A 20,720-nucleotide genomic window follows, 5' to 3' on the forward strand; every position below is an offset into this window, starting at 1 on the left:
GCGTTAGAGAATTCCGCAGGTTCACAACTCTCTGGGTGAAGAAATTCCTCCTCCTCTCTGTCCTAAATGGCTTACCCCTTATCCTTAGACTGTGACCATTGCTTCTGGACTCCCCCGCCATCGGGAACATCCTTCCTGCATCTAGTCTGTCTAGTCCTGTTAGAATTTTATAAGTTTCAATGAGATCCCCTCTCATTCTTCTAAACTCCAGCGAATATAAGCCCAATCGACCCAATCTCTCCTCATACGTCATTCCTGCCATCCCAGCTATCAGTCTGGTGAATCTTCGCTGCACTCCCTCCATGGCAAGAACATCCTTCCTCAGATAAGGTGACCAAAACTGCACACAATACTCAAGGTGTGGTCTCACCAAGGCCCTGTACAACTGCAGCAAGACATCCTTGCTCCTGTACTCGAATCCTCTTGCTATGAAGGCCAGCATACCATTTGCCTTCTTAACCGATAAGGGAAGACGAAGAGAATACAAAGATGGAAACGGTGGCTAATTGTAATACAAACTGCACTGATTTACCGACACCCTTTAGCCAATTTCCCGAAACCAGTTTCTGTCACCTTGATGTTCGTACTTTGCGGACACCCATAGTATGGTATCCAACGTTTCAGACTGGATACAGGCTCGCTCATCCACGAAGTTCGGTACAACAATGTAACCACACATTATTATGACATAACATCAATGAGCCTTCCAAAACAAATACAAGCTTGCCAAACATTATCTCATTGAAACTTATAAAATTCTAACAGGACTAGACAGACTAGATGCAGGAAGGATGTTCCCGATGGCGGGGGAGTCCAGAACCAGGGGTCACAGTCTAAGGATAAGGGGTAAGCCATTTAGGACTGAGATGAGGAGGAATTTCTTCACCCAGAGAGTGGTGAACCTGCAGAATTCTCTACCACAGAAGGCAGTTGAGGCCAATTCATTAAATATATTCAAGAAGGAGTTAGATATATTTCTTAAGGCTAAAGGGATCAAGGGATATGGGGAGAAGGCAGGGACAGGGTACTGAATTTGGATGATCAGCCATGATCTCATTGAATGGCGGAGCAGGCTCGAGGGGCCAAATGGCCTACTCCTGCTCCTATCTTCTATGTTTCTAATCCGTTAAACGGGGAACCACCGCGATGAAAAAATGTTTGGCAAATCAAACTTGGTTTGTAAAAATAATGATGTAACCACACATTATTATGACATAACATCAATGAGCCTTCCAAAACAAATACAAGCTTGCCAAACATTATTTCATAAAGACAATACCCCTTTAAGAGTACTGAGTTCCATTCATTTCTATACTTTCAAAATAAGAGAATTATCCTTTTTTAAAAATTACTTTGATTCAGTTTCAAAAGGAATTTAGCTATGTTATTTTTTATTCATCTTCGACCTGTGCAAACTAAAAGGCCGAGGGGATAACAGAAGTGAACATTTAACTGCAGACGACATTGTCCTTCCCTGTGGCTTCTCGTCCTCACTCGGAGCTTCCGAGGCCGAGGAGCAGTCAAGAGATGACCTGCTGATATTCAGTGGCGGAACTGGATAGGTCGGCCTGGAAGGAGATGGAGTCCTGCTCAGGGTCAATGTGGCTGGAGACCCGTCTGGTGAACTGGCCCGCTTTGGCTGCAATTGGCTTGTTGAAATTCCGCTGAGCCAAACCTCCGGTTGGGGAGCGCTTTCAGCGCGAAGGGTGCCTCGGTTAGGCAGCAGAGAATCCAGGGGCAGCAGAGAATCCAGGTGCCGCAGCTCATCCTTCGCGCTGGAGAGGTTGGCCGCTGAAGGCGCAGTCATGTTATCCCTTTGGCACGGGGACGGCTCTCGGCTTCTTCGGTTAAAAGGTTTAAACTCCTGAAACGAATGCGTTGCCCATGGATTGCAGAGTTGCCCATCGGGAAGCCTTGGGACCGTCACGGTCTCCGACGTGGCAACGAATGAATCTTTGCTTTGCTCTCTCAAACTCTGCTGCCAAAGCTCCACTTTTTCTGTTGGGTGAGGAAGACCAAAGATCAGCACGAGCCTTAAAACAAATGGTCGTGAGCCATCAAACAATGGAAGAGAATAGTGCAGCTTTACCTTTCATGAGATTTTCGTTCTTGTCCCTCAGTGCTTCCATTTCACAAGCCATGGCAGTCATCTAAAATGAAATAACAGAGCTTGTTTAGCAAGTCAAGCATCCTACTGTTCACTGCTTTGACAGAACCGGTAGAGCAATCATCCCTTCCAGCCAAAGGGATCTTAGAATTTCTCCAAAGAAAATAAAGGCTGTAAGGTGATATGATGACCCAATATTTCAAACACAGTGGCACTGCGATACAGAGAACTACGAGAAATAACTAATACGATAGCAAAATACTGCGGATGCTGGAAATTCGAAATACATAGACATAGAAAACATAGAAGATAGGAGCAGGAGTAGGCCATTCGGCCCCTCGAGCCTGCTCCGCCATTCAATGAGATCATGGCTGATCATCCAAATTCAGTACCCTGTCCCTGCTTTCTCCCCATATCCCTTGATCCCTTTAGCCTTAAGCAATATATCTAACTCCTTCTTGAATATATTTAATGAATTGGCCTCCACTGCCTTCTGTGGTAGAGAATTCCACAGGTTCACCACTCTCTGGGTGAAGAAATTCTTCCTCATCTCTGTCCTAAATGGCTTACCCCTTATCCTTAGACTGGGTTAACGTTTCAGGTCGAAGGCCTTTCGTCAGACGAAAGTTCTGATGAAAGGTCTTCGACCTGAAACGTTGGCTCTGTTTCTCTCTCCACGGATGCTGCCCTGGCCTGCTGAGTTTTTCCAGCGTTTTCTGTTGTTATTACGAGAAATAACTGATGTTTTACAGCAACAACTTTCATTTACATAGTGCCTCTAACTTAGTAAAATGGCCTAAGGCACTTCACATGAGTTTGACATCAAGCCACATCAGGAGATATCAGGTCAGGTGACCAAAAGCTTGGTCAAAGAGGTCGGTTCCAAGCAGAGTCTTAACTTTTCTTCACTCAGAGGGTGGTGAAGCTTTGGAATTCTCTGCCCCAGAGGGCTGTGGATGCCTGAGTCATCGAGTATATTCAAGGCTGAGACAGATAGATTTTTGGAATCGAGGGATATGGGAGTCAATACGGGAACCGCACATTCGTGGTGTTTAAAATGGCACGCGTGGCGCCAAAAAAAATGAGAGAACATTGATCACAGGTCAATAACACTCACACAAATTAACCTCAAGCATTTTCTTAACTGTACATAACCCTAACCCCCAAATCTTAATGTCAAACAGTTTAACCTTTAACCCTGAACCCTAACCAAATTAACGACAATTTGTTTGTTATGATCGGGAAAGAATTAAACTCACTGCCAGGATTTGTTGTTTTTTTACAATGTTTAATAGTCAAGGCTCTCATCCTGTCAGCCCATCCCAGGCCAATTATAAATCTGCTCAAGGCTCACTATGCCCCAGTGGCGTATAGATTGGTTTATTGATCTCTTTAGAATTTCTATCTTCCACTACCCCCTTGCCATTGTCTCAGGTTGAACCAAACTATTCGCAACCTTGATGTTCTATTCACCCGAGCTGGGTTTCCGACCCCATGTCATGTACTCTCCATCTCAAAGACCGCCTACTTCCACCTCCGTAACATCACCCGCCTCCGCCCATCTGTGACTGAAACCCTTATCCATGCCTTTATCACCTCTGGAATCGACTATTCCACTGCTCTCCCGGCTGGCCTCCAAACTTCCACTTTCCATACACCAGCTCATTCAATATTCTGCTGTCCCTATTCTATCCCACACCAAGTCCCACTAACCCATCGCCCTTCCGCTCGCTGGCCTACATTGGCTCCAGGTCCCGCAATGCCTCCAATTTAAAATTCTCATCCTTGGGTTTAAATCCCTTCACGGTCTCGCTCATCCCCTATCTCTGTAACCTCCTGAAGTCCTACTAATCCCCCACCCCCCCCATAAACTCTCCATTCCTCCAGCTCAGTCCACTTGCACATTCCTCCTCCCTTCACCCCGCCATTGGCGGCCATGCCTTCAGCTGCCTAGGCCCCATACGCCGAAATTCTCTCCCGAAACCGCTCTGCAACTCCCCCCTCCTCCATTAAAACCTGCCACTTCGACCAAGCTTTTGGATACCCCTCCTAATATCTCCTTCTTTGTACGTCCTTTCTCAGATAGGGAGACCAAAACTGTGCACAGTTTTTATTTGAGAGAGAAATGTTAACGGTCCGTGTGGGATCGTTCCATTGAAGACTGAGGAAAGATTTCTACTCAAAATGTTAACCAATCGTCCTGGTTTAGCAATTTCTGTTTAAATGAGAAGCTTATAATAGAATAGTTTCACTATATTTAATGGACATATAGGTGAATTACATAGAAACATAGAAGATAGGAGCAGGAGTAGGCCATTCGGCCCTTCGAGCCTGCTCCGCCATTCAACGAGATCATGGCTGATCATCCAAACCCTAGCACCCGGTCCCTACACCGACAACCATCCCACCCAAGCCCTATCCCCGTAACCCCGTAACCCCACGTATTTAATCCCCCCTAACACTAAGGGCCAATTTTTATCATGGCCAATCAACCTAACCCGCACATCTTTGGACTGTGGGAGGAAACCGGAGCACCCGGAGGAAACCCAGGCAAACACGGGGAGAATGTGCAAACTCCACACAGACAGTCACCCGAGGCCGGATTTGAACCCGGGTCCCTGGGTCGAAAGTACAGCACAGAAACAGGCCATTGGCCCAATTGGTCCGTGCCGGTGTTTATGCTCCACTCGCGCCTCCTCCCCCCCCTGCTTCATCTGATTACGCCTCTGTGAAACACCTTGGGGCATTTATTCTACCTCAAAGGTGCAGTGGAAAGACGAGTCTTTGTGGCTGTTGAATGTTTTACAACAGCCATAAACTTGCATTTATACAGTGCTTTTCATGTAAAGGAATGTCTCAGTCACACTTAGTATGAAGGAATTGTCATGTATTATCACATGGTTTGTCAACGTTCTGTAGACATTTGGCCCGATCGCCGTTAGAAAAATTGCTTTCTTCCGTTCACTAATTACTTTATTTTGAGCTTGAACATTCTCATCTTCGATCTGCCTGTGTACCTGTGAGAATCAGCGCCGCTGTTGCTGTGTGTACATACATGCGAAGGCGAAGCACAGACGATTCTGCATGAGCGTAAACAGTAAAACATCGCAAAAATTCAGTTTAGGTGTCACAAATTCACCTTAAATTTGTCCACTCGAAGGTTGAACACAGTGTCCTTCCGTGATCCCTAAAAACAGCTTTGGGATCCCATTCTCGTCGCCAAAATGTAATATATGTGAGTAGAACAAATGAAGGACAGAGACAGGATGAGTTGCTGGTCCATGTGCTTGTTTACTAGGCCAGAGCGAACTGAGCATGCTCATAGAAAACCATATGACAAACCATGTGATAATACAGTACAGGAATGGTGGACAGGAAGCAGAACATAAGTTTTAGGGGAATGAAGGCACAACCGGAGAGATTGGCCTTACAGAGCTTTTGAAGGCAGAGAGGGGGCAACAAAGGAAGGTGGGCCTGGAGGGAAATCCGGAAGGAAAGGAGCATGGTGACCTCTACTCATTGAGCTCATGGTTTACAACAGTATGACCTCTGACCAGGATCAGTTGACAGGAATATTCTGGGTATATAGGGGGGAAAATTCAGTATCGCCCCGTTTGGGGCGCCATTATCGGCCGTGCGCAAAGTTTAGCGCCTGGCGCTAATTATCGCCTCCGACAGCAAACTTGGCTTTTATCGCCCCTGGAGGTGATTGGAGCGCTAAATCAGGTGCTTCACACCTGTCTTAAGGCGCAAAGGCCGAGGAGTGAGGCGCTACCTCAGAGCGCTGGCGAAGCAAGGAAGGGCAAATCAAAATAAACCTGCAAAGTGCTGCTCAGTACTCAAAACTCCTTCACACAGCGTTGAATCTCTCCAGAAGTCTCTCTCTCTCTCTCAGAATGCGTGGTGCAAAAATGTCACCGACAAAAAAAGGGCAGGAAGCGGTCGTCTTTAAATAGCGCTCCCCCAGTCCCGTTCTGTCAGCATAACGCTCCCCTCAACCTGTCGTTGCTAGCGGCAGGCGGTAAGGCAGGGGGCGCCACTCAATATCCGGTCCGGGGCGCTAACGGGGTGTTGCGCACTCGACTGACGTCACAATCTGCCGGCGCAGGAGATCGTGGCGGTAGTGTTTAGCGCCGCCGCAAAATGTCTAGTTAATTTTACGAGCGGCGCAAACATCGCCGCACCCGGGCGCTAGTTGCTTTTGCGCCCCATTAGTGCCCTCTTAAGGCGCTAACGGGAGGTGCAAACAACTGAATTTTTCCCCCATAATATATTGGATTAAACACTGCGACACCAACTTGTCGAATCATGAAGGCCGCATCATCAGCAGCAAAACGGGTCTTAAAGTCAAGGTAAAGCCGACATCAAAACAGCAGATCACATATTTCCACTAGCAAATCCGATAGGAATTCCGGAGAAACTTCTTTACCCAGAGAGTGGTCAGAATGTGGAACTCGCTACCCCAGGGAGTGGTTGAGGCGAATAGCAGAGATGCATTTAAGGGGACGCTTAAAGGGGAACACATGAGGGAGAAAGGAATAGAAGGATATGCTGATAGGGTGAGATGAAAAGGGGTGGGAGGAGGCTCGTGTGGAGCATAAACACCGGCACGGACCAGTTGGGCCGAATGGCCTGTTTCTGTGCTGTACTTTCGATGTAATTCACCTATATGTCCATTAAATATAGTGAAACTATTCTCATTTAAACAGAAATTGCTAAAAACAGCACTGAATCTGAAACTGGAAGATTGGTTAGCATTTTGAGTAGAAATCTTTTCTCAGTCTTCAATGGAACGATCCCACACGAACCGTTAACATTTCTCGCTCAACTAAAAACTGTGCACAGTTTTGGTCTCCCTATCTGAGAAAGGACGTACATGCTTTAAGGAGGCAGTGCAACGAAGGTTCACTAGATTGATCCCTGGGATGAGAGGGTCTATGAGGGTAGATTGGGCCGATACTCTCTGGAGTTTAGACGAATGAGAAGAGATCTCACTGAAACATACAAGATTCTGAGGGGGATTGACAGGGTCGATGCTGAGAGGTTGTTTCCCCCTGGTTGGAGTGTCCAGAACTAGGGGGCATAGTCTCAGGATAAGGGGTCGGCCATTTAAGACCGAGGTGAGGAGGAATTTCTTCACTCCGAGGGTTGAGAATCTCTGGAATTCTCTACCCCAGAGGGCTGTGGATGCTGAGTCATTGAGTATATTCAAGACAAAGATAGATAGATTTTTAGATTCTAGGGGAAATCGAGGGGTATGGGGATCGGGCATGAAAGTAGAGATGAGGTAGAAGATCAGCCATGACCTTATTGAATGGCAGAGCAGGCTCGAGGGGCTGAGTGGCCTCCTCCTGCTCCTATTTCTTATGTTCTTATATGTTCTCTCCCAGCGGCTTACGGACATGCTGGGCATTCCATCATTCTCTGTTTCTAGTTTAAACTTCCAGCATTTGTGTTTTTCTTCTTGCCTCTTATATTTAACAAAAACTTGCAGGTTGAAATAACGCTGTGTGGTGCCAGGAACAAATGCAAATTCCATTGTCCCCTATTTTAACGGAGGAGTTAACTGTTTCATTTTAACAGGCTCAACGCTTCATTAAAACGGCGGACAGAGAAATTTCACTTGACGGGTACGGTAGCACAGTGATTATGTTACTGGGCTAGTAATCCAGAGGTCCTGGACGAATGATCTGGAGACACAAGTCCAAATCCCACCACGGCAGCTGGGGAATTTAAATTCAGTTAATTAAATAAATCAGGAATAATAAAAAGCTGGTATCAGTAATGGTGACCATGAAACTACCGGATTGTCGTAAAAACCCATCTGGTTCACTGATGTCCTTTATTAGGGAAGGAAATCTGCCGCCCTTACCCGGTCTGGCCGCTATGTGACTCCAGACCCCCAGCAATGTGGTTGACTCTTAACTGCCCCTCTGAAATGGCCGAGTGAGACACTCCGTTGTATCAAACCGCTAGGAAAACACCTCACGGACTGCAGCAGCTCACCGCCACCTTCTCAAGGGCAATTAGGGATGGGCAATAAATGCTGGGCCTCGCCAGCGACGCCCACATCCCGACAATGAATAAGGTTGCACAGTGCGGGTTCTGCCCTTGGATTCCTTGAGGAAAGCTATGTTGGAGAAGCTCAAAAGTTCACAAGACCAACTCCCGATAAGAACCTATTCCCAACAACTCCGTACTAATGAGATTTGTCTTCAGACGCTTTGCTGATCATACGCCATATTTTCCGAGTGCGTTGCGAGTACCTTTTCCGTTTTAGCATTGAGGTTGTGCTGCAGGCTTTTAATTTCCCCCTCCAGCTTCTGAAAGGTCTGAAAGGCGGGGCCTTCCTTCAACCTCCGATTCTCTTCCTCCAAGCTCAGTTTCTGCCCCTCCTGGGATTTCACCACTTCCACCACGTTCTGTCACACAATAAAAAAAGCAGTAAGTTACTCCAGTGAGACCGGGCAGACCAGGCACATGCCGATTTTGATTTTGGCCTCCCCCTGGTTGATACTGCGCACTCTCTCAGTTCCGGGCAGGACAGCGATGTGGGGAGCTGCAGAGGGCTTCAGCGCCCAAGCTCAGCAGCATGGGAAGGAAAGTCAGCCACTCCCGATTGCAACCCAGCGATTCCTGCTGGAACGTGCATATTTGTGTGGCGGCCATCAGCATCCTCAGCTGTGAGGCCTTGCGCAGTCAAATAGCCTAATGCGTAGGCTGACACACAAAGAACAGATGTGACATGAATCAGTCATTCATGAAAGAAAGACTCATGAAATAATACTGAGCAGCCTGCGGGTGGCGCTGTCCAGGGAGAGTATAAATACTCGGGCACGGGCCCAGCTTGCACAGGACATTCTTAACAGGAACTAGTGAAGGACACAAACAGACCTCCATGTTGAAAAACAGTTGATTAAAGCTTTGTTTAACGCTTAGACCGAGTATCTAGTAGTTTTCTTACGTCAGGATGCTTGGTGAAGTTCCAATGGCTCTGATTGCCAAGAAACAAGGGAGATGTTCAAATGTTGGGATAAGGCTCGTGGTTTTTCACTGCACTACCTCCACAAAAAACTACGAGCCTTATCCCTATAGTCAAGAGTATGGGTTGGGTTATGATGAGAAACTGGAGGGACCATGGAATTTTTTGCCTGGACAGGAAGCATCCGAGAGGTGATCTTATAGAAGTATCTAAGATCATAGATGATATGAGAATGGTTAATCCAGAACATTACTTTTAAGTTAAGCAGCGGGAGTAGGACAAGGGGGACGCAGGTTCAAACTAGTAACTAGGTAACTTTCGGACTGATATCAGGAGGTTCTCCTTCATGCGGAGAGTGATCAACACTTGGAACAGCAGAGTGGTGGAGGCGAGAACCCTGGAATCATTTGAGAAACAACCAGATGCAGCAATGGTGGGAGGGTAGGGTTGTCCTGGGTAGATGAATAAGATGGGCTGAATGGCCTTCCTCAACTATAACTTCTCATTGAAACGTATAAAATTCTGACCGGGCTAGACAGACTGGATGCAGGGAGGATGTTTCCCCTGGCTGGGGGGGGGGGGAGGGGGGGAGTCTAGAACGAGGGGTCACAGTCTCAGGATACGGGGTAGGCCATTTAGGACTGAGATGAGGAGAAATTTCTTCACTCGGAGGGTGGTGAACCTCTGGAATTCTCTACCACAGAAGGCTGTGGAGACCAAGTCACTGAATATATTTAAGAAGGAGATCGATAGATTTCTAGACACAAAAGGCATCAAGAGGCATGGGGAGAGAGCGGGAATATGGTATTGAGATAGAGGATCAGCCATGATCACATTGAATGGCGGAGCAGGCTCGAAGGGCCGAATGGCCGACTCCTGCTCCTATTTTTCTATGTTTCTATAAGTATCTTGTGGTCAGGTGACTCGTACCTCAGCGCGAGTTGGCACTTTCAGCAGGAGGAGGAGAGAAAGTCGATACGGATGGTGGTGCCATATTGAGTGGCACAGGATGACGTAAGAAAACTACTAGGCACTTGGTCTAAGCGTTAAACAAAGCTTTAATCAACTGTTTTACAACATGGAGGTCTAGTTGTGTCCTTCACTAGTTCCTGTTAAGAATGTCCTGCGCAAGCTGGGCCCGTGCCCAAGTATTTATACTCTCCCTGGACAGCGCCACCCGCAGGCCGCTCAGTATTATTTCATAAGTCTTTCTTTCATGAATGACTGATTCATGTCACAGGAATCTGATCCAGCTCATTTCTGGGAAGATCTGCATTCAACAACTTCCTAGCGAGGGCCACTTCACACAGTATTGCAAGCCCATTTAAGGAACTTTGAAGTTCCTGAGACAATGAACAACTGCCTGCAGCCAATATCATAATGTAACTTAACCCTTCTGTCCTACTTTTTGCAGGGAAAGTGAGACCATTCATTGAATGCACAATGACTGCGCTCAGCCAGCCTACTGTTGTCTTTATTCTGCAGAAGAAAATGTTCCCATTCTCTGGTTTTGTCACTTTTTACACTTAACGTCAAGTTAAAAATAAAATACAGAATTCCCACAAGACAGATTGTTATGGAACATGCTTACCTGAACAAGGTGAGACCTGGGCACCCAGTATTCAAGAGAGGCGTTGCCTTTCCTATCCTCTGGTAGTTTACTGTAAGCTTTTGTCAAATCTTCCTGCTCTTTCACCAAAGTGGCCAACTGTTGAAAGAACAGGAAAAAGTTATTATTTCCTCCATTCACTCAAGATAATGTCCTCTTTAGAACAGATGCAAAAAAGCTGTGTTCTACACCCCGACCCCCCGCCCCCAGAGTGAAGTATGTTTAATACTGCAAAACATCCAGTTTGGAGACATATACGTGTTCAAAGCCAATTGAATATGTAATTAAATTGCATCTATAATAGAACCATAGCTGTTTACAGCACAGAAGGCGACCGTTCAGCCCATCGTCTCTTTGCTAGAGCGATCCACGACTCTTCTCTTAGGCAGTCCCTTGGAACCGAGGATGAATTGCTTCAACACTAAAAATGAGTTCTCAGGTGACTGATGAGTCCAATGCGGGACCTACAGCCTCTGTCACAGGTGGGGCAGACGGTGGTTGAAGGGGCGGGTGGGTGGGGTGCTTGGGTTGACGGGTGCTCCTCCCGCTGCTTGCGCTTGGCTTCCGCTTGCTCCCGGCGAAGAGACTCGAGGTGTTCGGCGCCTTCCCGGATGCTTCTCCTCCACTTTGTGCAGTCTTGGGCCAGGGATTCCCAGGTGTCGGTGGGGATGTTGCACTTTTTCAAGGAGGATTTGAAGGTGTCCTTGAAGCGTTTCCTCTGCCCACCTGGGGCTCTCTTGCCGTGTCGGAGCTCCGAGTAGAGCGCTTGTTTTGGGAGCCTCGTATCGGGCATGCGGACGATGTGGCCCGTCCATCGGAGCTGATCGCGCGTGGTCAAATTGAATATGCAATTAAATTGCATCTATAATAGAACCATAGATGTTTACAGCACAAAAGGCGGCCATTCAGCCCATCGTCTCTGTGCCGGCTCTTTGCTAGAGTGATCCACGACTAATCCCCCACTGACCTGCTGTCGGCCAACGGCTCTATATCTTTCTCTGCTTTTCCCCTAAAAGACGCGGTGGTCTCTGCCTCAGTCACTGCCTGCGGTAGAACATTCCAGGCTCCAGCCACACTCTACAAAAAGAAATTTCTCCAAACGTCCCTCCTTACAGTCTTGGTGACAATTTTAAATTGATCACCCACACCCAATCCAGGGGAAATCGTCTTTACTCAATCACCTCATCAACATCCTTCATAATTTTAGAAATTAGAAATTTGTTCTTTTCCTTCCTTAAGTGGCAATAGTCCCAGTATCTCGAGCCTCTACGTCTAGCTTTAATTTCCCACCCCTGCCATCATGCTGGTGTATATTTTCCACAACACTGTCACAAAATACCTTAAAAGGCTGCCTTTGGTATGGAACCATCAAAACAATGGCCCAGAAATTCGGGTCGGAGGCTTCCCGTGGGTGCAAGCCCCCGACCTGCACTTACCTAGCGCGTCGGCCGTTGAGCTGTGGGCCCGCGTGGGATTCCAATCCTGGGCCTGCTCCAACTGCCGGCGCGCAGTGCTTGCGTATCCCAGGGGCGCAGTTAGTTCGATGCGTCCCCTGGGATCACGTGGGCCATGGAGAGCCAATGGTAGCAGGGAATGCTTCATTCATAAGTTTGACAGGAAGACCTGTCAAACCTAAATACTATAAGCCCCAAAACATCACTAAATCTTCAAATAATTTTTTTTTTTAAATCACATTTTTAAAATAACTATAAGTTACATGAAATAACTATTTTAAACAATAATTTAAATTTTTGAAAAAATTCATTACATTTTCTAACGGGGCGAAAAATAAACTTACCTTTCTTTAAAGTATTTAAAAATAATAAACCTGTGGAAAAAATGTTTTAATTTTAATTAATTCACCACTTACCTTGTAAAAAGCAGGCCTTGCGTCTGCTTTTTTAAAGTATAACTGCTGGAGACTTACCCTCCCGGAGAAACCTGCAAAAAAACCCTAAGTTCGATGCGCACGCGCTGCCTCTCCGGCGCACGTGTTCCACCTCTGAACCCCTTCTTTCAGGGGAACGGAAGTGCTGGTTTCCCGCGCATGCGCAGTGCACGCACGAAACCGGCACTTCCATCGGGCTTACGGGTGAGTACCCCGTGCGTACTCACCCGTGGAGACCCGAATTTCTGGGCCAATATATTTATCTTCAAAATCTTACAGATTCACAGCAAAGATGAATTATTACTTCAGTGCAGTACTGAGGGAGAGTCCTTTGGGTGAGACGTTAAACTGAGGCCCATCTGCCTGTTCAGATAGTCCGTGTAGCCTCATCTGCCTTTTCAGGTGGACGTAGAAGATCCCACGGCACTATTCGAAGAAGAGCAGGGGAGTTCTCCCCGGCATCCTGGGGCCAATATTAATCCCTCAACCAACATCGCTAAAACATATTATCTGGTCATTGTCACATTGCTGTTTGTGGGAGCTTGCTGTGCGCAAATTGACTGCCGCGTTTCCTACATTACAACAGTGACGGCACTTCAAAAAGTACTTCATTGGCTGTATAGCACTTTGGGACGTCCTGAGGTTGTGGAAGGCGCTGTAGAAGTGCAAGTCTTTCTTTCTTAATACAGGAAACTCTTTTTGATTCGGCACCGACGGGACCGGCGTGGTGCCGGTTGATCAAAAAGTCCGGATTACAGAGAGGTATACTTACCAAGGTACAAGAGCCCCAGTTACACGGCACTTGTGCAGGAACCCCGGTTACACGGCCACAGATCCAGGAATCCCAGTTACACGGCCACAGATCCAGAAACCCCGGTTACACGGCCACAGATCCAGGAACCCCGGTTACACGGCCACAGATCCAGGAACCCCGGTTACACGGCCACAGATCCAGGAACCCCGGTTACACGGCCACAGATCCAGGAACCCCGGCCACAGATCCAGGAACCCCGGTTACACGGCCACAGATCCAGGAACCCCGGTTACACGGCCACAGATCCAGGAACCCCGGTTACACGGCCACAGATCCAGGAACCCCGGTTACACGGCCACAGATCCAGGAGTCCCTGTTGCACGGCCACAGATCCAGGAACCCCGGTTACACGGCCACAAATCCAGGAACCCCAGTTACACGGCCACTAATATATAGTAAAACTTACCTGAACCTACTCCTGAATTTTGCCGGTTAAGAGAGATTTCCGGATATTTAGGGGCCGGTTAAAAGAGAGTTTCCTGTAGTACATTACCTTCCCACCTCCCCCTTCCTTACACACAACGTCTATCCCAGTCACACTGAAGACCACAATTGAAGTGCAACTTTGCCCCAGGACAACGTTACAATGCAAGTCCTAGCCTGCACCCTCCACTCCTTAGAATACCTCTTGACCCCCTCCATCAGAGGCTGCTCCTTCAGCCACTTTGCCTCTGATTGTGAAACTCTCTCCCAAACCCACTTTGCCTTGCTATATCTCTCCCTTCCATCAAAACCTTTCTTCAATGTCAATTTCTTTGGCCCTCTCCTGCCCTCCTCCGTGCACTCCTCTTCCCTTTTGGAAGGTGCTCGGAGGGATTCTACCACATGAGACACAGTAAAGTACAGGAAACTTTCTGGTATCCGGCACGGACGGGACCGACGTGGTGCCGGTTCATCAACAATTCCGGATAACCGAACGCTATAGTAAAAGATACGGAGCTCAGAGCTCCGTATAAAGCAACAAACCCTGTTGCTTAGCAACAAACCCTGTTGCTTAGCAACAGCTTCAAAACAATCGGCACAAGTTGCAAGTGTCTCTGTAGCTTAGCAACAGCTTCAGCTACACCCTTGCACAGCAACAAATGGAGTAAAAAAAGTAACTAAAAGTAAAAAAAGTTACCTGAACCGACTCCTGAATTTTGCCGGTGGGTAGAGCGTTCCGGTTATTTAGGGGCCGGTTAATCGAAAGTTTCCTGTAATGCAAGTTCTCATCAATTAACGGGCAACACTGACCGAGTTTCCAAGGCTAAAGCTGCATTTCACAAAGCTCACCTGACGCAGGTCTAAAGCAAGAAAGATTTTCCAGCCTGACAATATTTCCAGGATAACCTACCTGTTCAGTCATTAGCTGGCTGCGCCTGCTGAAGCCGCTGTTCTCTCCCTGGAGAGCCCGAGAGAACCGATGTTCAAGGTTCACGGTCTCTTCCAGCCCCTTCAAAACAGATGAATATAGTTGACCTTTTTAATCTCGCACCAATTCATTGCTCGATCAAAGTTCATCAAAAGTAACTCTAAGAAACAGGAGCAGGATAAGATCATGGCTGATCTTCTACCTCAACTCCACGTTCTACTCCAGAGACTTGAGCACAAAAATCTAGGCTGACACTCCAGTGCGGTGCTGAGGGAGTGCTGCACTGTCGGAGGTGGCATCTTTCAGATGAGACGTTAAACCGAGGCTCTCTCAGGTGGATGTAAAAGATCCCGTGGCACTATTTCGAAGAAGAGCAGGGGAGTTATCCCCGGTGTCCTGGGGCCAATATTTATCCCTCAATCAACAACACAAAAAAACAGATGATCTGGTCATTATCACATTGCTGTTTGTGGGAGCTTGCTGTGCGCAAATTGGTTGCCACATTTCCTACATTACAACAGTGACCACACTTCAAAAAGTACTTCATTGGCTGTGAAGCTCTTTGGGGCATCCTGAGGTCATGAAAGACGCTATAGAAATGCAAGTCTTTCTTTCCTTTCCTTTCCTGCCCTATCCCCATAGTCTTCGATTCCCTTAGTGTTCAAACCTCTATCGATCTCAGTCTTGAATACGTGAGGGGCGAAGGGTGCAGGCTATTCCTGGCTCTTTTATTCCAAAATAAAGTGCCAGGCATATGGCAGGTTGCTTTTATGCTTATTCGAGAAACTCTTGAGATAGATGATCAAAGCCTTGGCCTAATTTTTTTTTTTGAAGAAAAAGAGTCTCACCATCAGTACCCTCAGCTGACACCCTCCCCCCCACCCCACCCCACCAGTGTCTCAGCCTAGTGATCATTCTTCAGCTGTAGCCTTAATGTGGACATTGTAGATTGGGCTATTCATCAAGGGGGGAAAGGGAAGTCACACCCCAGCCTGTGGAGCTCGCAAGGAATTGCAGGCAATGAAGAGGTCTGAGAATTAAAGGGGCCATGCACACTGAAGCAATACAAAAATAAAATGCAGTGAAACAATGCAGTTTTCAGCCAGTTACCAGCAGCACAAAGCAGGAGACGAATATGGCGGTCGCCGTGGGACCCGCCACCAGCTGGCGAAAGAGCGGCGGCCGCCATTTTATCGCCATTTCATGGCTACGGAGTGGCGGTAAGTGACGTAAGAAAACTACTAGGCACTTGGTCTAAGCGTTAAACAAAGCTTTAATCAACTGTTTTACAACATGGAGGTCTAGTTGTGTCCTTCACTAGTTCCTGTTAAGAATGTCCTGCGCAAGCTGGGCCCGTGCCCGAGTATTTATACTCTCCCTGGACAGCGCCACCCACAGGCCGCTCAGTATTATTTCATAAGTCTTTCTTTCATGAATGACAGTTTCATGTCAGTAAGTACACGAATTTCTAGCCCTAAGTACCTGCAATCGTTTCTAAAATACTCAATTAACATGCTTCTCTCAGACAATTGCCTGAATTTTCTGAAAATTTTAGTTTAAAGTGGGTGCCTACCGCAATACATCTTGCGTACAAATTACAGATGAGTAATATTCATCCATAGCCATTCCAAAAGGGCAGCCCAACATGGCATTACACATGATGTAGAATTCAGGAGAAACATCTTTATTCAGAGAGTAGTGAGAATGCAGAACTCGCTACCACATGGAGTGGTTAAGGCAAATAGCAAAGATGCTTTTAAGGGAAAGCTACATAAGTACATGAGGGAGAAAGGAATAGAAGGATATACACATAGAATTAGATGAGGGGGTTGTCTTATGAAGAAAGGTTGAGCTCATTGGAGTTTAGAAGAATGAGAGGTGATCTTATTGAAACATATAAGATACTGAGGGGGCTCGACAAGGTAGAAGCAGAGAGGATGTTTCCCCTCGTGGGGAAATCTAGAACTCGGGGGCACAGTTTCAGAATAAAGGGTCGCCCTTTTAGAACTGAGATGAGGAGGAATTTCTTCTCTCAGAGGGTCGTAAATCTGTGGAATTCTCTGCCCCAGAGAGCCGTGGAGGCTGGGTCATTAAATACATTTAAGGTGGAGATAGACAGATTTTTGCAAGATAAGGGAGTGATGGGTTATGGGGAGCGGGCGGGGAACTGGCTTTGAGCCCAAGATCAGCCATGATCTTATTGAATGGCGGAGCAGGCTCGAGGGGCCAAGTGGCCTATTCCTGCTCCTATTTCTTATGTTCTTATGATGTAGGATGACAGGAGGCTCGTGTGGAGTTTAAACACCGGTATAGACTTGGTAGTTTCTGTGTTGTAAATTCTACGTAATAAGGGACAATACCTCCCAATCCTTCAAATATTATGGGTACGGTAGCACAGTGGTTATGTTACTGGACTAGTAATCCAGAGGCCTGGATTAATGATCCGGAGACAAAGGCCTAGATTTTTAGTGTGCCATGAGGCGGGCTTTTAGGCGGGCGGGGGGCAAAAATCCTAAATTCGGGGGTCCCGACACCATCCCGCCCAAAACCCGCCTCCACGTAAGTTTCACAGGAGGTGGGTACCCGCCCCGCACTGGGACCCGCCGACCCGAGGTGGGAAGGGATTAGTGCCAATTAACTGCCTGTTAACAGGTAGTTAACAGGCAGTTTTTAGCCTAATCCCTATTTTGAAGGTTGTCGTGTGGGATTCCCGACGGCTCCAAACCACGCCAGGTTAGAGCAGGCGGGCTGTCGGGTTGAAGGACTTGGAGGGGTCGCGATGTCGGTATTCAGGTGAGTGATGGGTGCATAAGTGCAAAGGTAAGTGTGTTTGGTGTGTCTAAAGAAGTTTAAATTACCTGTACTTACCTTTACAGCCTTTCTTCCTCTAGGTTTCGGGAGTCCATCACTCAGCCGGCACTGGAAGCAAAATGGCTGCGATCTGTCAAAAGTGACAGCCTTCAGTGCCGGTGAGACTTCTAACTGAGTCTGTGGAGAAGGACTCAGGTTAGAAGTCAGACTGTCAGTGTTTGACAGCTTCAAACAGCTGTGAAACACTGATATTTCATCTGACAAGAACTCTTGACAGATGAAATTTCAGTCTGTGACGTCACCTGTTGCCAGGTGGCCCTTAATTGGCCTGATGAGCCCGCTGGGCAGGCTCAACAAGGTCAATCAAGGGAAAATCGCGTGGATTGACCGGACGTCGATGTAGACGGGACTAAAACCCGAAAGTTGAAGTCCTGCCTCCTTCCTGACAGCTTCAGGAAAATCTACCCCAATGAGTTCAAATCCCACCACAGGCAGCTAGGGGAATTTAAATTCAATTAATTAAATAAATCTGGAATTAAAAAAGCTAGTGACCATGAAACTACCGGATTGTTGTAAAAACCCATCTGGTTCACTAATGTCCTTTAGTGGAAGGAAATCTGCTGTCCTTACCCGGTCTGGCCTATATGTGACTCCAGACCCACAGCAATGTGGTTGACTCTCAACTGCCCTCTGCGGTTCAAGAGGGTGGCTTACCACCACCACCATCTCGAGGGTAATTTGGGATGGGCAATAAATGCTGGCCTTGCCAGCGATGCCCACATCCCGTGAACGAATAAAAAAAAGTTACATTTTGCAGTTTTTAAGAAATGGTTTATCCCACCGTGACTTGTTGTCCATTATAAAAGATGTAGGGCTGAAAATTGAGTAGTGCCCCAATTGTATAGCAGAGCACTTGGAAAACAGTGACAGGATCGGACAAAGTCAACATGGATTTACAAAAGGTAAATCATGCTTGACTAATCTACTGGAATTTTTTGAGGATGTAACTGGTACAATAGATAAGGGAGAACCAGTGGATGTGGTGTATTTGGACTTTCAGAAGGCTTTCGATAAGGTCCCGCATAAGAGACTAGCGTGCAAAGTTTAAGCACATGGGATTGGGGGTAAGGTACTGACATGGATAGAAAACTGGTTGGCAGACAGGAAGCAAAGAGTTGGAATAAACAGGTCTTTTTCCGAGTGGAAGGCAGTGACTAGTGGGGTACCACAGGGATCGGTGCTAGGACCCCAGTTATTCACAATATATATTAATGATCTAGATGAGGGAACTAGATGTAATATCTCCAAGTTTGCAGACAACACAAAGCTGGGTGGGCGTGTGTGCTGTGAGGAGGATGCAGAGAAACTCCAGTATGATTTGGACAGGTTGGGTGATTGGGCAGATGCATAGCAAATGTAGTATAATGTGGATAAATGCGAGGTTATCCACTTTGGTGGCAAAAACAGGAAGGCAGATTATTATCTGAACGGCAATAGATTGGGAAAAGCAGAACTGCAACGAGACCTGGGTGTCCTTGTGCACCAGTCGCTGAAGGTAAGCATGCAGGTGCAGCAGGCAGTTAAGAAGGCAAATGGTATGCTGGCCTTCATAGCGAGAGGATTCGAGTACAGGAGCAAGGATGTCTTGCTGCAGTTGTACAGGGCCTTGGTGAGAACACACCTTGAGTATTGTGTGCAGTTTTGGTCGCCTTATCTGAGGAAGGATGTTCTTGCCATGGAGGGAGTGTAGCGAAGATTCACTAGACTGATACCTGGGATGGCAGGAATGACATATGAAGAGCGATTGGGTCGATTAGGCTTATATTCGCTAGAGTTTAGAAGAGAGGGGATCTCATTGAAACATATAAAATTCTAACAGGACTAGACAGACTAGATGCAGGAAGGATGTTCCCGATGGCGGGGGAGTCCAGAACCAGGGGTCACAGTCTAAGGCTAAGGGCTAAGCCATTTAGGACTGAGATGAGGAGGAATTTCTTCACCCAGAGAGTGGTGAACCTGTGCAATTCTCTACCACAGAAGACAGTCGAGGCCAGTTCATTAAATATATTCAAGAAGGAGTTAGATATATTTCTTAAGGCTAAAGGGATCAAGGGATATGGGGAGAAAGCAGGGACAGGGTACTGAATTTGGATGATCAGCCATGATCTCATTAAATGGCGGAACAGGCTCGAGGGGCCGAATGGCCTACTCCTGCTCCGATCTTCTATGTTTCTATGTTGCTTCTTCATGTTTCTCGATATTACCGCAGATAATTATTTAAAAAAAAATCAATTTGGCCCAGTCACAACTGCAGCTCGTTCAAAAGCAATCATGCTGGAGTACTCTCTGCCCAGTCTCCTGCATCAATTCCTGGAACTACCCTCACTGTGTGCTTAGGGTCAGTGAGAATACATTGTACTTGATGAAAAGCAATGCAAATTTGATGAGGAAAAGCTGCCCATGGAAATTAAAATAAACTTGCACTTAAAGGGCATCTTTAGCATAGCAAAACATCCCAAGGCACTTCAAAAATCAGGCAGCTATGAAGCAGGAATTGGGAGAAGGTTAGGAGAGATGGCTGAAGACATGGGTTTTTAAAAGGGTAGCTTTCGCAAGCGGGAGAGATGTGGCAAGGGGAGGGCTTTAGGAACAGAACGCCTCATTGAACATCTCTTTCAATTCCAATGTGTAAAATCAGGTCAAATCGTGAACCTTTGAGATTACATAGGATTACACAGGATTAGACAGGCTATACGGCACAGAAACAGGCCATTCGGCCCAACCAGTCCATGCCTGTGTTTATACTCCACTCGAGCCTCCTCCAGTCTTTCCTCCTCTAACTCTATCAGCGTAACCCTCTATTCCCTTCTCCCTCATATGCTTGTCCAGCCTCCCCTTAAATGCATCTATACTATTCGCCTCCACTACTCCCTGTGGTAGCGAGTTCCACATTCTCACCACTCTCTGGGTAAAGAAGTTTCTTCTGAATTCCCTATTGGATTTCTTGGTGACTATCTTATATTGATGGCCTCTAGTTTTGCTCTTCCCCACAAGTGGAAACATTCTCTCTGTATCCACTCTATCAAAACCTTTCATAATTAGGTCACCCCTCAGCCTTCTTTTTTAAAGAGAAAAGAGACCCAGCCTGTTCATCCTTT

At 46.9% G+C, this 20,720-nt stretch overlaps 1 protein-coding gene across 3 annotated transcripts in view; it reads right to left on the reverse strand.

Annotated features, from left to right (window-relative positions):
• Positions 1-961: 961 nt before the first annotated feature.
• Positions 962-20,720, reverse strand: part of LOC147097356 (uncharacterized) — a 167,318-nt gene continuing 147,559 nt past the window's right edge. For 2 of the 3 annotated variants that reach the window (XM_085972266.1, XM_085972264.1), the window contains 5 exons: positions 14,734-14,832; positions 10,681-10,797; positions 8,374-8,529; positions 2,090-2,150; positions 962-1,998 (listed from right to left, as the gene is read on the reverse strand). In XM_085972266.1, coding sequence (XP_085828392.1) covers positions 1,385-1,998; positions 2,090-2,150; positions 8,374-8,529; positions 10,681-10,797; positions 14,734-14,832 — 1,047 coding nt within the window. In that variant the 3' untranslated portion in view covers positions 962-1,384. The remainder of the gene's footprint in view (positions 1,999-2,089; positions 2,151-8,373; positions 8,530-10,680; positions 10,798-14,733; positions 14,833-20,720) is intronic. The other variant, XM_085972265.1, reaches the window with a different exon arrangement.

Source organism: Somniosus microcephalus, chromosome 32 (assembly GCF_052327205.1).
Source record: "Somniosus microcephalus isolate GS21.2 chromosome 32, FLI_Smic_1.0, whole genome shotgun sequence".
NCBI classification, from domain to species: Eukaryota; Metazoa; Chordata; class Chondrichthyes; order Squaliformes; family Somniosidae; genus Somniosus; species Somniosus microcephalus.